At 35.8% G+C, this 17,468-nt stretch overlaps 1 protein-coding gene across 1 annotated transcript in view; it reads left to right on the top strand.

Annotated features, from left to right (window-relative positions):
- Positions 1 to 17,468, top strand: part of AKT3 (AKT serine/threonine kinase 3) — a 137,695-nt gene that overhangs the window by 79,750 nt on the left and 40,477 nt on the right. Inside the window, exons 4-7 of the mRNA XM_005146018.4 lie at positions 1,004 to 1,148; positions 8,028 to 8,159; positions 10,874 to 10,939; positions 12,561 to 12,629. Of these exons, the coding sequence (XP_005146075.1) occupies positions 1,004 to 1,148; positions 8,028 to 8,159; positions 10,874 to 10,939; positions 12,561 to 12,629 (412 nt within the window). The remainder of the gene's footprint in view (positions 1 to 1,003; positions 1,149 to 8,027; positions 8,160 to 10,873; positions 10,940 to 12,560; positions 12,630 to 17,468) is intronic.

Below are 17,468 nucleotides of genomic sequence, written 5' to 3'. Positions count from 1 at the left end.
CCTTGCTAAAATGTTCTGTACTGTGTCTCTGGTTAGATGCACTGAGTCTTTCCACTGTGGACATCTGTCCTGTTGAAATTAATATTATGATTTGGTTTTATTCATGTTGTTTGTAACAATAAAAAAAAACCCAATGACTTTGCTTTTGCTGTTGTTTCTCTGTCATTAGTATATTCACTTAGAATGTTTTTTATTCTACCGTAGACTTTTTCTGTACCCTGTCTTTCTCCTGTGTATGCAGCATAGCACTTCTGACAGCTTTCAGTAGTAGCACCAGAGTACTCCTGTGTCCCTTGCTGGCTAAGCAGAAACAGCAGGTGCTGCACTTGTTGTAGGGCTGTGGTGTGTTGATGGGATGGTTGATGTATCTGTGCTGGTTAGCCGGTGCACAGAATAGCCATGGGCTCAGCTGCCCTGGCTAATGCCTCTGCAGAAACCCTCATCTAGGCCTGCCTCTGTGCAGCTACTGTGTTTTATGATGCTTGTAGGAATTCAGTTACCTTTGAGGACCTCTTTCTTGAGGGAATTTGAAATTAGCCAACAAGTTGAGTTTTAAGTGAAGGCAAAGACTTGAACACACGACATGGTTTAATCATTTTTTTTTCTGTGAAAATGTCTCACAGAGAGGGGGAATTTTATAAAAAGTCTGTTAAAACAGCAAGTTATTATCTGATAGTATTGGATAGGAGGTGACATTCTATGCTCTGAGCTATGTTATACCTGGAGCGAGTGTTTTCAAGTTTTCACTGTTAATGTATTTACAAAATCAAACACTGGTAATTCTTGAAATTAACCATGCAGCAATGCCTTTTGATGCTGCTTAACTTCACCGTCTTTAACATAATGCAGAATTTGGAAAGAAATTGAAATGATGGATTTATATGAGTCTCTTTCTGTGTAACATGAGAATTGAGCATTAGACCGATGTAGCATGTGAAAAACATTATAAATCATTTATTGGGATTTATGAGTTCTAATAGGGATTTTGGCTTGTTCATGGTAGGGAAGAATGGACAGAAGCAATCCAGGCTGTGGCAGACAGACTTCAGAGGCAAGAAGAGGAGAGGATGAACTGTAGTCCAACTTCACAGATAGACAATATAGGAGAAGAAGAGATGGATGCTTCAACAACCCATCATAAAAGAAAGGTAATGATATTAAAAAAGGACTGACAAGACTGATACATAAAATAACTTCTGTAGAGTGATCTAGTTGGGTAAAACAATATACAGGGACTAGTATTTCTACATACATTTCAATGTATTATAAGCGTAAAAGTACATACGTGTTTATTTTATACAATCCTAGAATCACAGAATGGTTTGGTTGGATGGGACCTTAAAGATCATCTAGTTCAATCCACCTGTCACAGGCTCAAAGCCCTGTCCAACATGACCTTGAACACTTCCAGGGATGGGCAGCCATAAGTTCTCTGGGCAACCTGTTCCAGTGTCTCACCACCCTCAGGGTGAAGAATTTCTTCCTAATGTTTAACCTACATCTACTCTGTTTCAGCTTAAAGCCATTCCCCTTTGTTCTGTTACTGTCTACCTTTGTAAAAAAGTTCATCTTTACTCTTTTCAGTAAAGGTGAACTGCTTTAGTTTTATTTATTTGTTATGCTCTCTGATACAGCACTTCTGAAAAATAAAGTTCAGCTGTTCAGGCACATGTTAATGTTCTGCTTATTGTTTTAGTATTATTTTCATATTTTTCTTTTTGTTTGTTTACTTTTCTAGAAATATGGTAATAAAATATTTTCTTTAGACAAGTAGATTTGCACCCTTTCTCATGCAAATGATACCCAGTACAAATTAGATAATTTGCATGAAAAAGGCTAGCAGGATTTGGGGTTTAGTGACCTTGTTTTTTGCTAACTGGGAAAATAACTCTGCTTTAGTTTTCAATAAAGTAAGGGAAAACAGTGTTTTATTTTTTATTTTTTTTAATCCTTCACAGCTTTTAGTGTAAGTAGGAATATGTGTCTTGTTGGATATAACATACTAGTAGTTGCATCTTCATAATCATAATAAGCATACAACTAAGAGAATGTTTTAAAGCTTCAGTGCCACAGAGAAATTTGCTTATTATTATTTTGTGTTTCCATTTTGTTCTGTGGTTCTTGAAGAATGGATCATTGAAATGGATATCTCTCATTTACTATACAGGGTTGACCTGACTCAAGAAATGCATTGAAATTGCATGAGAAATAATCTCTACAGGACTGGCTTTATTCTTTTTAGGTAGAAGCATGAAACCTGTAGAAAACTAAGAGGAAGTCTTCTGACAGAGCAAGATAGTCTTATAGCTTGTATAACTGAATGCTTTTGAATAATGAACAATGAAAAGAAATAGTGAATGTGTTCCTTTACTCATAGAGCATGTTTTGTTTGTTGCAGTGTATGAAGCAAGAATCATAGAAATATCTGTGGCTGAAAACTATAATGAATATAACAAATATAATAAAGGTGTTAGTTTAGTTCTGTCACGTCCTAACTTCTGAGAAGTTTGCAGAGTGAACAGTTCTTTCATGTTGTTTCGTTGTATGTGGTTTTCTAACCTTTTTCTGCTGTAGAAAAAGGTGAAAGCTAATTATATACAGCTGTAACAATACTCCTATCATACATTGTCAGGCTGACATTGAACTTTTAGCCTTGCGACATAGATATTTAATGTTTGTGCTGCAGGGTACAATATGATAAGTGACAGCAAGGCAGAGGCAGCGTTCAAGATGTGTCAGTCTTCTGAGAAGCAGTGTGATTATGTGGAAGGGATTTGAGTTTGCTCTATTAAGTATCAGAACATTGTTCCAAGCCTGTGTACCCTCTTTGTGGAGTACAAAACCACTGCATAACAGCAAACATTTTCAGGGTGTCAAAATTCATGCTTTCTAATATAAGATGTTTATCTGGTGTGTATGTCTTCCTTGTTCACAGTGCAGTGCATTTTCCCATACAACAAAAGGGGTTGTGAGAACAGGAAAAGGAGGAGGAAGATCAGTTTTATTTCTGTCTTGGCGCTGATGCTTTAAGAAATGCTGAAATAAGCCACTGGGACAGTGTGTGTGCAGTACTGCAGAGTATTTAATGGCTTTGGCAACAAGCCAAGAGCAAACTCTGTGAGACAAAGGTGAAATGAAAAATGGTGATATTAAACACCTTATAATAGAGCAGAATGGAGTTTCTTTAGCCAGTGAAGAGTGTGCTAGCGTCCACAAGGATTTTCTTTCTTCCAAAACTCAAAATCCCACTGCAGATTTCTGACTATTGGCAGACTTTAGTGAAAGGTTCTCAAAAGTTCTTGGAATCACAAATAATTTAATGATGGGGAGTTGTCACTCCTGTGTTAATTGAAATTGGGAAAAAATGTATGGTTTTTTTTTAGAACTGTTTCTGTTTTGTTGAAATGTTTCTGAAAAGCTTCTGTTTAAGCTTTCGTAGCTGTTAATGTAATCGGAACCATTTCTGTTAAAATGACTTACTGCATTTTACTGCTTTTTTTTTGGGCGGGGGGGGGTATTGGATTTCTTTTCATTTCAGGGATTTTTTGCGCAATGTGTCCTACAAGCTGGTTTTGTCACCTGATTTTTACATCTGAGCCCAGTGAATTTTGCTTGTGTGTGCACCAGATGGTATACATATGAGTAGAAGAGCATAATCAGATTAAGAAATAAGAAACAAGACAGAGAGGAGTGGGCCTGTTCTCCAAAAGTTAGCAAAAGGTTTACAAAGAATACGGTCTTTAGGATGTGGAACTTGATTTGAGCAGACCTGACAGCTTCAGATTAGCTGAAGAACCAAAAGCCTTTTTTTTTTTCTTTTTATTTTTTCCCTCGTTTTTTCAATGGTGTCAGTGTACCACTTAAGTTTTACAGTAGTAGCATCTCTAAAATTCAGCGCACTAGCAATTCTTAGCAAACTGGTTTAGTTTCTTGCTGTACTACTCCTTGTAAGAAGAGTTTCTTCCTCATGAAATCAGATGAAAACTCCAAGTGGTATCATCTTTATGCAAACCAGGAATTTTTTAAAAATAGTTCCTTGGTAGGAATTTTCAACACCAGTAGTAGGGTGTATTCTTTTGAACATGTCATCCATAGGGAAGTAAATAGCCTTTAGAGAAGGCTGAACACCATGCAGTTCTTTGGTTAGTCCAGTTTCCTGTAGCTTTGTTGCTTTTCCTTTGTTTTCAAATCCGTTTTGCAGGGTGCAGGATGAGTAAATACTAGATTTTTCAGAGGAAACAAAAAGGTTATGTAATGAGGAAAAAGACTAAATTCTCAGAGTTTGGTAAGAATGAAAAAGGTGTGAAAATCATCAAGGAGAAAGAATCTGGTCTTATGGGAGCCTCCAAAGTTGTTTACCAGCATCCCTCAGGTTTAGGAAGTATTTCCGTTTCTCTACCAGTTTTCAATGCACCCTTAGCTATGGCATCTGTGTTTTTATCTCCCAAGGTCTTGTGTTCTTTGGCAGACTTTTTGAGTTACCCTGCACTGTGTATCATCCCTTAAGCATTCTGCTGAGCTTCTGAAGAATGAGAACATCAGGAGACTTTATTCTTAGAACTAGGACTCCCGCCATAACCTGCTGTTAAGCCACGGATCAAAATCTTGCAAGCCTATTACCTTCCTCTTATAAATACACATATATTTTTAACTTGTTTTTACAGAGCTTACAGCTAGATTTATGACTGCTTTGATTAACATTATGTAAGCAAATTTTAGGCAAATGAGTCTTTCAATTTGACTGGCTTGCTGCCTTTAGCATCAAACCCATGTCTGTGATCAGCTGAGCCAAGATATTCCTTCTGTGTGTGGGCAAAGGGCTGCTTTTGAGATGGTTTTATTCAGATTCTGATCCCTCTCTAAGTCCAGCCTCTCAAATATCGGAAGCATGGGAATAAGACCTTTGAGACTGCTTATGATACCATAAATATTTGCCTATTATAAGTAATAAGTTGTTACAGTCACTAACTCTGTATTCTTTGTCAATAAAACTGTTGGTCATTCTTTGTCAAGGAATGTGTTAACTTATGACTGAAGATATGGAGGATTCTGCTCTGAATTACTCATCCACTGCCTAAATTATGTTTTGAATGCATTGTGGATTTTTCATGTGGTTTTGTCAATTTTCACTCCTTCAGCACAAAGGCAATTGTGTTTGCTTTATGGTTATTATAGAACTATTGAAGTAGATAACCTAACTTTCCAAGGTACTGACTGTGATATTTGTGAAATCTTACCTATAGCTGATCAAGTACTAGTAGCCACAGAGCGTTCGGATCCCAAATTTATGTGCTGCACCATGCATCACTGGTTTTAATACATTATGCTAGTTTTTGGCAAAGGTGACCATTGAAGGATTTGTGGTCATATTTTTTTTATTTTACACTGACTTGTATAAAATGAGTTTGCTTTAAGTAGGAAGTATACTAAACCTTTGACATCTCTGTTACTCGTATTTCTTACTGGGATAAACAAGGTTTTGTTCTTCCTGATGTAAGGTGGTTTTGGCAGCAAAATAAGGTCTGTCACTGCAGAATGTTTAAGTGTGTTTATGTGTGAGAAAAAATGGAGTTCTCCAACATTGCTTAGAAGCTACCCATCAGCCATTACATTGGAAAAAGATTTAATTCCTGCTGATGTAGCTGGAAATTTGATACATGGAAAGCATCTTCTCTTAAATAAAGCTTTGAAATATCCAGCTATCCAGATGTTACCTTAAGTAGTCTGTTGAAGATTTCTTGCAGCTTTCAAGTTGTAGGTTGAATATGTAAAAGCTAAGGAATTACAGCATTCATGTGTTTGGTGGAACTTCTTTACTCCTTATGTGAGCAGATTTCAAACTGACTGTAGTGAGCCATTGCATGCATTATTTTCAAAGCACTGCATTTGTCGATAGCAACTTCAGATCCACAGTGATTGTATTATGGACTCAATTTTAAAGGAATAAAGCATTTCAGGAGGAAATTTTTGCCTTATTTTTTTCTCACAAGAGAATATATTTTTCTACTGTTGCTTGTGATTGCACAGTGGAGATATGCCCAATAGCTCTACATTTAGAATGTGTGTGAGACCTGTAGGCACTGTAGAAGGGTTTCTGCTAGAAATAAGGAAATTATGAATTACATTGTGGAAGGCACAAGTAGAAGTTTATCTGGAACGCTGGTATTCAAGTGAACTGACTGAGACAGCAACTAGTGATAGAGAGGGACTAGAGGAAGATGAAAGATAAGGCACATTCTTTTCTTTTCCTCACACATAAAAGGATTAAGTATATTTAACTTAGCAAAACTGAGACTTGGAGCATAATTACTCTTCATAAATGTTTCATGGTGTATTATTCACAAAAGAAGGAAGATTATTGACACTTCAGGACAGTACTATAACAAGAATAGGTGAGCTCATTTTCTTTCAGAGCTTTTACCTGATTTCCTCAAGGTTCCTGGGTGCCTGTGTGATGTGGTGCTGCAGTGAAGCCAGTAACACAGTGTGCTGAAAGATGGGCTTTGGAAGCACATGGTGGAAAACAATGTTTGGCCCTGAGTTAGCCAAAATAGCCCAGTTGTCATTCCAAGGTGACCCTCTCCAGTCACTGTATTCTCAGTATTGTGCTGTTTTTTCCAATATCCTCATCTTTGCATCTAATCCATAGACTATAGGATTGGTGCTTCTGAACTGGCTGTGAAATGAACTTGCAGAATTAAGATGATTATTGACTCAGGCTTTGTGCTTATGAAAGTGACTAAACTGCTTTGGGATCTGAGATTATCTGGTCATACGCTTTCAATGTGTGACATTCCAGTTGAGCTGATAAACCTACTAGACTCAAATTGTACAGCTCTTGGATATGCTGTGTTTTAACCTGCAAAACTAGGGCAGGACTAGATGCTTGGATGCTCACTATAATGGAGTCTTATGAGAGAGGATAAATTGATACCTTTTCCTTTCAGAGCCAGGCTGATTAATGTAAAAACCATATAATTGTAATCTGTACTCAAAGTTTTAAAAGTCCATTTCTAATACAAAGACTTCAGCAGAGTCTTACTGGTATAATACTGCAGTAAGGATCATGCATGTTTTAGAAGAACAGTCAGTACAGTGGTTGGTGTTACACAAAACCTATTGATACATTCTTATGTCCCTGGTAGTACAACAGTTGATAGTCTTTCTTAGATGTGGAGCATTCATGAAATGCTTTGTTCTATGTGTGCTTTGTAAAAATAAGATCTGCTTGAGGGTAGGAAGTTTCTACAGAGGGATCTGGGCAGGCTGGATCAATGGGCTGAGGCTAACTGTATGAAGCTCAACAAGGCAAAGTGGCAATTCTGCATTTGGGTCACAATAATGCCAAATGATCTGGGAGTGTTGATCAACAGCCAGCTGAACATGAGCCAGCTTGTGCCCAGGCAGCCAAGAAGGCCAGTGAATGACATTGAGTTGCTGGAGTGTGTCTAAAGAAGGGCAACAAAGCTGAGGAAGGGTCTAGAGCACAAGTCTTACGAGAAATGGCTGAGGTTTAGTCTGGAGAAGAGAAGGCTCAGGAGGGACCTTAACATTCTCTACAACTACCTGGAAGGAGGTTGTAGTGAAGTGGGTTTTGGTCACTTCTCCCAGATAACAAGCAATCAAGCACAAGAGGAAAAGGACTCAAGTTGCACTGGTGAAGGTTCAGATTGGATATTAGGAAGAAATCCTTCCCTGAAAGGGTTGTCAAGGGAAGTGGTTTGAGTCACCATTTCTGGAGGTATTTGAAAAAAGAGACCCAGACATGTAGATGTGACACTTAGGGACATAGTTTAGTGGTGAACTTGACAGTGCTAGGTTAATGGTTGGACTTGATGATCTTAAAGGTCTTTTCCAATATAAACTATTCTATGATTTTATGATTATGAACTTGATCATAGAAATGTACTTGGTTTTGTAAAGTGTTACTGTTTTGGTAACAGGATTTCATTATATGTGGACACACTCGTACATGTTGGAAATGGTTAACGTAAGTCTTGCTAATCCTTGTTCTTTGCCTCTTACAGACAATGAATGATTTTGACTATTTAAAACTACTGGGCAAAGGCACGTTTGGCAAAGTTATCCTTGTCCGAGAGAAGGCTAGTGGGAAATACTATGCTATGAAGATTTTGAAAAAAGAAGTCATTATTGCAAAGGTAAGGAAGATCATAGTTTTAATGTTGTGTAATATTTTCAAATACTATGATCAATATTTAATATGTAAATTTTATTTTTGGTGGTAGCTGAAATTAATAGTAATATTTACATATCTTCAGAAAACAAGAATACAAAAACTAGAATGTGTACCCATTTTGCATGCCTTTTTCCAGCATCTTGCAATCTAGAATATGCCAACATTCTGAGAGTTCACTGGGTAGAAAGACAGTGCAATTCAAGTTAAAAACCAGAAAAAAATGCATTGTAGGGTATATTACATACTTAAGAAAAAAAGTTCTAAGTGAACTGTGTTAGGTTTTTTTTGATAAATAAAACTAATTTAATGGACCTGTGCTCTGTTCTCCTAAGTTAGATAAGATTGCTGTACGTGGGACTAAAAATTCAACTATTTTCAGTTTTTGAGGAGCAAGAGAAGTCTGAAACTGATGTTTGTTGAAGTGGTTTAAACTGCATTGTCCAGTCAATTAAGCTTGATTAGTGCAGTGTTACTAGCTCTTTTGCTTGGGTGTAAAGTTAAGAAGTTTAAACTTGAAGATCATCTAGTCTAAGCTTTGTTTGTCACAATTCTAAAGTTTTGAATCCCACTTCCATAGAACAAATTGAGAGCAAGAAACCTACATGCTCTTATCACCAGGAGACACAATTAAAACCAATCCCAGGGTCGTTTTTCTCCCTCTTTGTTGACCAGTGAGATTAAGTAAGAAAAGACACCTTTCATCCTGTGATGAAAATAGGAGCACCTCAGTCTTTTAAATTTGACTTCCTCAAAACTGGAATTTTGGTTTGGAGGGAGTCCCTCTAAGTTTATCGTAGTATGGCTGTATATTGATAAGAAACTGATGAAAAAATAAAAAATAGACTATGCATAGATCTTAACAAGTGAAGGAATCGTGGTTTTTAACCTACAGTCACCAAATACCAGTTTTTCCACTCCTTCCCAAACTGAAAACATAAGCAGACTTGTGCCTGAACTTGGCTGTCTAATCCAGTATGTAAGTATGCCATGGGGATTCATCAATAACATTTAACTCTGGAGATCAGTGTTAAGGGTGCAGTCACTAGGTAGAGATCTACTGTCCCAACCCAGCCTATAATGTGATATAACATGCACTATAGAAGGTCATACCCTAACAGTTAACATAACATAAAGCAGAAAAGAGATGCATTGACAGCTGTATCTAGAAGGTTATATAGCATCTGCTCAGTTCAGACCAAATCTGTTGATCCTAAATTTTCATGACAGATTAATATTATGGTTACCAGGAAATGCTACCAGTATCACAAACTTCTGAAGCAATTCCAGAAAAACTGGCCATTGCCAGCTTTTTATGCCCCTTATCTGGTGAGCCACTGAGGTTGAAAAATAAATAAATAAAGCTAACTTTAGGCTTGCTTATCTTCTTGAAGATTTTTTTGGTTTAACCCCAGTATGTGGTTGTAGTGCATAGACTCAGCATTGCACTGCTATTCAGCTAAATGGCATCGTAATTTCTTACCACTAACTGTTGTTGTTGTTTAACTTCCTATTTTGACAATTTTTAAAGTCTAATTTAAAACTCCTGACATCTGTGTTTACTTTCTAGTTTAGTAATACCTTATCTGTAGAGTGCTGTCTGCTAAGCATATAGTACAATAATGTTATATTGGTATTATTTGTAGCAATAATAAAGTATGCTGTGACTAAATATATTTACTTCTGCAGGGCTGTAATTGAAGTTTGAGTTGCACTAAGCTAGTCTTCAGTTCTGCATAATATAATAGTGGTAGCTTAGCACTGCAGAGAATGTAGTGCAGGGTGAGACCTCTTCCTGCCATCCTCTCCCCCTTTCCCCTGCATCACTCCGTTCTCTGCAAACCTGGTGGCATGAGGGGCCATAGCCCTGCCACTGGGGGCTCCCTGTCACCTCCAGGCTGTTTCTTGCCCCCCATGTGTCCCTCTCCTGGTATCCCCCCTGCCAGGGGGGGTAGTGAGAGGGCCTCTTTCTCAAAATCTGTCTGGAAAGGGGGTGAGGTTGTAAGGACATCTTCCCACCTCCCATGGGCAAGGTGTTTGTCCTTGAGGGAGGGTGTCACTCCCAGTAGCACTGCTCACTTGGCTCTTAAGGACAGTCAAAATGGATGAGGGATGCAGGGACGGAGTGAGTTTTGGGTGGCTACATATAAAAGAAAGTTAAAGAAAAATAAAACAAATACCTAAACAGGTGAATGTTTAAAAACAGCAAAACTGTCTTTACTTAACATTAGACTAGATTAGACTAGGTTTTATAGATGCCTCTGAGTTATTACGTGTACGTTTCTTGTAAATTCTTTCAATCTCTCTGTAGATATGTTGTTCAGATGATTCATACCAGAAATGTGAAGTTGTGATGTCTGTATTTTCAAACTTTCAAATCCAGTATTATAATTTCTTACTTCCCCACACTGGATATAAAATTAAAGGTTTCACTTAAAGCAAAAATAAGAAAAACCTAAAATTAAAACCATTAATTGTATTTTGCCAAACTTAAATTTACTTTAAAATCTTTTCTCAGAAAACATGAATTATCTTTCATGTTTCTTTCAGGTTTGATCATTTTCCAAAACTGTACTGAAGCTTATTCTTTTTGAAAGTGTTGACCTTTTCCTCCTAATTAATTCAATGACAGTTTTATATGTTAATTCAGACTTACTTCTTCTGCTCTTTATTTCTCAGGATGAAGTAGCTCATACGCTTACAGAAAGCAGAGTATTGAAAAATACCAGACACCCTTTTTTAACAGTAAGTATTAGGAATTAGTTTTAAGTACATTAGCAGGTGATTTTCAACATGATGGGTATTTCATTGTGAGCAGTATTTACAAACAAATTTTGAAGGCTTTCTTGTGGTTATTTGTAAACAAGTAGTGGCTATCTAGTGCTTCTCATATCCTTTATCAGAATATGTATTTAAGAGTTCTGAAAGTAAGTTTCTAACCATTTTGTGAGGCTCAACTGCACTCCAGTTTGACTTTAGAATGTAACTGTTGTTCATATACAAAAATCACAAGTTGAACATTTTCTTAATAAACAATATTGGCATCACATAATATCAAATAATTTTTATCAAGAAAACTTAATTGAGTTCAATAAAAAGATAAAAATTACCGTTTGTTCAACATAAGTAGCCCATGGAGCAACAAAGCTCAAAACCCACTACCTCAATGTTATTGTCTTCATATGGTTTATATTTAATAGAAGATATTGAAACTATTGAAAATAAGACGAAAATTTTGAGATTCAAGGCCAATCATGATTAATAGCTTTAATTTTGCAACTGACTTTTGTAGAAGTAATTCTGATTCCTCTGGTTTGAGAATGTATTAGAAAATCTTTTCATTGATTTCAATCAAAAGATGATTAACATGTATATTAAGGTATGAAAAAATGATTTTCTTTTTTGTATTAAAATACCCGAGTATAACATGGAAGCTTTCCTATTTAGAAAATCATGAACTAAACCTGTTAGAAAGCAGAGGATTGCATTCACATTGCTTGGCCAAAATATTCTTGGAAATTCAGTCAAAAGAAATGAGATCCCTTAAAGTTATTTAATTTAGAGTATGAAGGTAAGCAGGAGTAGGTGTTAATTGCAGTCAAATTGTGCACATTACTGCAGTTGTATCTTTAAATGTCTCTGATATTCTAAAGCAAATATTTTAAGGACACAATGCAGTATTTTAAGTCAAACAAGTCTCCTAATGATTTCGTTATGTGTAGTTCTACTGTGTTTTGTTTCTTTTGAGCTGTATCTGTAGATTTGCTTTGGTATAATTGTTCCGAGCAAAATGAAATCAACATTGAAAAGTCAAAAATTTTTATTAAGACAACGACATTTGTTACAATTTTTAAATGATATGTAAATAAATATATTCATTTGTCAGTGTTTTTAACATTGTATGGTATGTGAAACTAGAGACTCCGTTTGGATATGAAAGCAAACTGGAAGTTTAGATCACTTTTAAGTTTTGATATGGGAGAAATGAAAAAGAATATGGTAATCTCTCTCTTCATGGGCATCATGGAAGTAGACATAAAATGAGTGAGAATAGCTGGTTCCATATATGGCAGTCAGAAAGCAGTATAGAATTGTGAATTTTAGTAACTATGTAGAATTCTATTATAACAAGCATGATGTTTTCATATCAGTGGGCATGTGGCAGAGATGAAGGAAGACATGGAGGTTTGTGTTAGTTTATCACAAGGTCCAGATAGGAATTCACACTTTCAATTACTCTGAAAGTTCTCACCAAATCAGAATTGTTTGCTTAAAAGGATTAAATTAAATTTTCTTACAGTTGAAGTGCAAGAAATTGGGTTAGTACAAGATGATAATTGTTTGGTTTTGCTGTTTTCTTTACAAGTCCTTGAAATATTCCTTCCAGACAAAGGATCGTTTGTGTTTTGTGATGGAGTATGTTAATGGAGGAGAGGTAAGTAGAAAAAGGATGTTCTGCACTTGTAATAGTAATGCTGCCACTGGATTACACTTTAAAAGCTAATATTTTTCTTGCCTTTTTTGCCTTCTAGTATCTTTGAAAGGTGTCTTTATTTTTTGTATTTTTAAAACCTGTTATTTTAAAAACATGTGGATGTGTTTTACAACTTTCCTGTCCAAAAAAAGAAAAAAGTTGTTTGTTTGGTTTTTTTTTCCCAGAAGTAGTTCTTACTCTGGACAAATTAGATTTGTGAAAGATAATTTCATGGTAGAGAGATAATTAGAAATATCTTACTGTTTTTTCTTCAAGCATATTATAGCAATTTCTGGCATGAAATGGTCACAATGTAGTGCAAACAAGCAAAAATAATGTTGACTAGTCTTATTTTTGTCCTAATGTGGAATGTGTGCTTTCTTCTTTGCTGTAGCCATTGCAAATATGTATGAGAAAAATGTTCATATTTTTCATTACTTCTTTGTCTTCACTTGCTGTGTACTTCGGAAATGTGAAGTTAAGTGTTAAACTTATTAGTGTAGTTAGCCTTTAAGTCATTGCTGTCCTCCAGCTGTTTCCTGAAGAAAGTAATATCAAAAAATATATCTGTCAAGTGGATTTAAAGAGAATTGCAATCTAAGAAGAGGGCTTTCATCTCCCTTTTAAGTGCTGTTTGCTATTCAGACTGTGTTGGGTTACAACATTAACTAGGGGGTTTTCCTTATTTTGTATACTGTATGCTGCATAATAACACTAAAGTACTAAGTGTTTCCACTAGCTTTTTTTATTAGAAAACTGTTCCTTCATTCAGGAATTGCTGTAGCATGGTACCATGTTTTTCATTATCCTTTTGCTGTATTCTCCTACAATGAAACTGTCTTCAGCTGTAACCCTAATGCCTGAGCATCCCCAGAGTGCCTGTCTTGCGTTTGTTGCTTTGGTGATTTCAATGCTCAATCTGAAGCCCATTTACATCCTAACTTGTTCATGACCTTCTACCAGCCATGACTAAAGGTGGTGCTATGGGGTTCTCAACTGGGAGGATAACTTTTTGACTCAATACGTACAAACCTGGTTCTGGACATCACAAGCGTTTAACCATTTTGGCTAGTTGGACTAGACACAAAAATCTTCCTCAGCAGTAATGGGATAACAGCCTTCTCTTGGACACTCAGCTGGCTTATTTAACATCAAACTTATGTCAGCAATATTAAGTCAGTGCTATTTACAATGAGTTTTAAAAGTGGTGCTTTAATGAATTAGCTAGTTCTTCTTAAGTTTTGTCTGTGTAAGATCTTACTGTATTTCTGTAATACCAGGGGATGTACTTTGAGAGTGTTTTGAAAATCAGCCTATTGTTCAGACACTTACCTTTTGCAAGATACTTTTCTGCCCTATCTGAATGCAAAGCAGAGCCCAGACAGAATGTTTTCAACTCCTTTCTTATGATTGAATACTCTAACACTATGTTTTGATCACGTGTGTAACTTGCATTCCTCTGCATTTGGGTAGTGCACCTTTGTGGTAACTGCTGCAGACATCTTGTGTCATGGGTCTCTTGGTGGCAGCCTGCTTTTGCTTACTGAGATTTAAATAATTGCAATGTACTTTGCCAAGGGTGTGTCACATTTTTTAGGTGGGATGCTCTTGTTTGTTAGAGTTGCTCACCTTCTTTACTGGTGGTTCCCTAATTCAGTGAATCTAACCGGAAATTTTTGCCACAGTGGAAACTAATGACCATTCCCTAACTAAGTAGGCAATTTTCTTTGAAGAAACTCTCCTGATTTGCTTATGTGCTTCTTTTTGGCTAAAGATGTGCAACAGTAAGTTGGACAGACTGTCCTTTTTAATAGGAAAATCTTTAATCTTACCAAATTTTTCTGTGAATTTCAGACTTTAGTCACTCTCTGCTAAAAAATACAAAGGACTTCATATTTGTAAAAGCAGCCTGGTTATTTACTTGGAATTACTGAATAAAAGTTGCACAAACTCTAGCCAGCATTTTAGCCATTTCTGAGCATATCTTGTATATGGTACACAGGTCTTTTTCTTTTGTTGCTTCCCTCTACCATTCTTTCTGTTCCAAGAAAGTTTCATTTCCTAACAATGGTTTCTCACTGTTGAAGGTTTTGAAAATTCATCTTCTAATGATATCCTTCTAGTGGAAAATTGGCTGTAGCAGTACCATGTTTCTCTCTCCAGAGCTGTACACCTTCAGCGTGTTTCTGTTTAAAATTCCTTTAGATTAAAGATTTCTTTTTGAACAGTTGTGCGTGACTCAGTTGCTTGGGAATTTTCATGTGTTATGTCTTTCAAGAGCCCATTGAACAGTCCTCCAAATGAAAGACTTGTTGCATTCTTGGCTCTCACCCAGGTGAAAGCAAGAAAATGCCAGAATTTAGGCTTTCTGCCCTACTACACTAATAAAAAGTGTAGTTGGTACCAGGAGTCTTCAGTTCTTCTTCCTATGATTAGGAAGTAAAACAGTTGATGAAAGGGGGTCACTGAATTTCATTATGGAGGAGAAGAGATTGTGTTAAAATGGTTATAAACAAGATTAATACAATTAATTTTCTGCTGTTTAAGGGCCCAATCATGAAATCTTTGTTCTGGACTGAAAACTTTTACTTCTTCTAGTGTTGCTGTTGGATTCTGGATGAAATGCTTAGCAATGTCTGTTGATCATAAACTGTGTTACAGTATGGAGCCAAAGGATACTTCTAACATTGTGGTTACTTATCAATGCCATTGTTATAGTGAAGGAATTACATTAAAGTAGTGTTAAGACATTGAAATCTGATTTTAGGAAAAAAATTAATAATCACCTGGCTTAGTTGAGATGACCACATTCTATTATCAAGACTTTGAAATGGCATATTTTATGAGTGTGTGGTGAAAAATGCATACAGTTTTGCATGGCAAACTGTGTTCTTCACTTTGGCTCAAAATATAGAATATTCATGTATTTTTAAATAAGTATAACTATCAGTACTTACAGATGAACACAGGACTGCTTTAAAGAAAAGAAGACCCATTCATTTTTAGACATTTTTTGCTGTCTCTGTCCTAACAACATTTTTTTTGGGGAAAAAAAAAAGTGTAAGGATATATTGATGGCTTTCCTGATTTGCCTCCTCTTTCTTTTGTAACCCCTATAATTTTGGGTACTATGCGATTGCAGTATGTTAGTAGTATATGATAGTGTTCCTTCCCACCCAGGCCACAGAATAGTATAAACTGTGCTATAAAGAATTACATTCTAAGAATGGCTCTTTAATTTTGGAATACTTCTGGAGTGTCTTTTTCCCACTTTTTATTTCCAGTATTTTGCTTTAAAGGTTGAAAAGCTTTAGCAATGTAATCTATTACATTTCTCTGCAGAGTACACTGGTTCAGCTGACTAGTAAGTTGACTGACTTCCTTGCTTTGCTCTTTCAGGATAATTCCAAATTCCATACTTTGTAACAAACTGAGTTGGTAATTACCTGTATAAGGAATGAGAGTCTAAAATTTGTTCAGATAGTTTTTGCACACTGGAATTCTGAATCTCTGTTCTGCTTGGCATTTTTTATTTTCCATGGCTCTTACTTCAGTTCATTAGGCAAGAGAGAATTAAATGGTCTGTTGTAATTGAACAGGTGCTAATACTGTCTAGAAAAAAGACAGAGAATTTACAACCTACCTAATGAAAAATAGCTGAGTTTTGTTGTAAGCTTTATTATTTTTATCTTTCTTGTATCCTGTCTTGTTTTCCTAAACACTTCAGTAAATGAGTGTTTCTTAGCATAAAGTTATGCTAGTCCAACATAAGGGTACTATATCTATTTCTTTCAAGGCTGCTACTGAAAATGCTTTGCTAAAGAGTCAAAGCAGCAGAAATACATAAAATGTATTTAACTGCAGAACTAAGCAAACCCAATATACAACAGCAGGAGCTAGTCATACAACTTCTAACATGCTAAATAGGTTACTAGCATTATAGAAGTTTAACATATCAGTTGATACAAGGTTGTATTTATCTATTTGGCATGCTTGGTTCTGCAGTTGGATATACCGTTATGTTTGATCTTTGTTTTTATGTGTTCAAATCTTTCCATTAAGACTTTTTATTAGGAAAAAACCCCACGGCAACACTGTTGTTCAGTTTTTAAATAAAGGCATACCAGGAAATTTATAGCTCCAGTCCTCACTTTAACTATAGCACCCTCATGTATGCTATCAAAAATGTTATGTGCAAAATGGCTTTCTTTGTGCCAAAGCTATTTCTATTGCAATTCCAGTGACTTTATAGCATATCTTTAATAACTGTAAATCAATAAATAGTGCAAATGTTGGTAGCTTTTTTCATATCCTTCCATCAGATTTAATTTTCTCCTTCTCTGACTGAATAAATCTAATCCTTATTCTGACAATTGTAAAGAAACCCTGGTGGCATAATTATTCCAAAATAGTGAACCAACTAGATAATTAGCTGAAAATAATGCTGTGATCTCATTGAATTAGATTTTTTCAATTATAACTTTAAAATTTGCTTTAGTATCCTTAGCATATAGTGTATGAATGTATGAATTCATTTTTAACATGCATTTTTACATCTAAATATAATTTTTTTTTTGAAGCTGGTATGTATGTATAGTACTGTTACTATAATAAAAAGAAAAATACTTCTGAAGAGTGACTGCTATGTCATATGTAATGTTAAAATAACTGTCTTGGGAACTCATGGTCTCCTGCAAACAGAAAGCGGTTGCTAGTTGTTTCTAGCTGGCCATTTTACTTTGAAGTTAGTATTTAGAATGAATGTCAAGAATATTTTGTTAGAAATAAACACTAAAGAAA

Source organism: Melopsittacus undulatus, chromosome 3, assembly GCF_012275295.1.
Source record: "Melopsittacus undulatus isolate bMelUnd1 chromosome 3, bMelUnd1.mat.Z, whole genome shotgun sequence".
Classification (NCBI taxonomy): Eukaryota; Metazoa; Chordata; class Aves; order Psittaciformes; family Psittaculidae; genus Melopsittacus; species Melopsittacus undulatus.
Note: the sequence above shows the minus strand (reverse complement) of the source record. Positions and strands in the feature narration are given on the sequence as shown.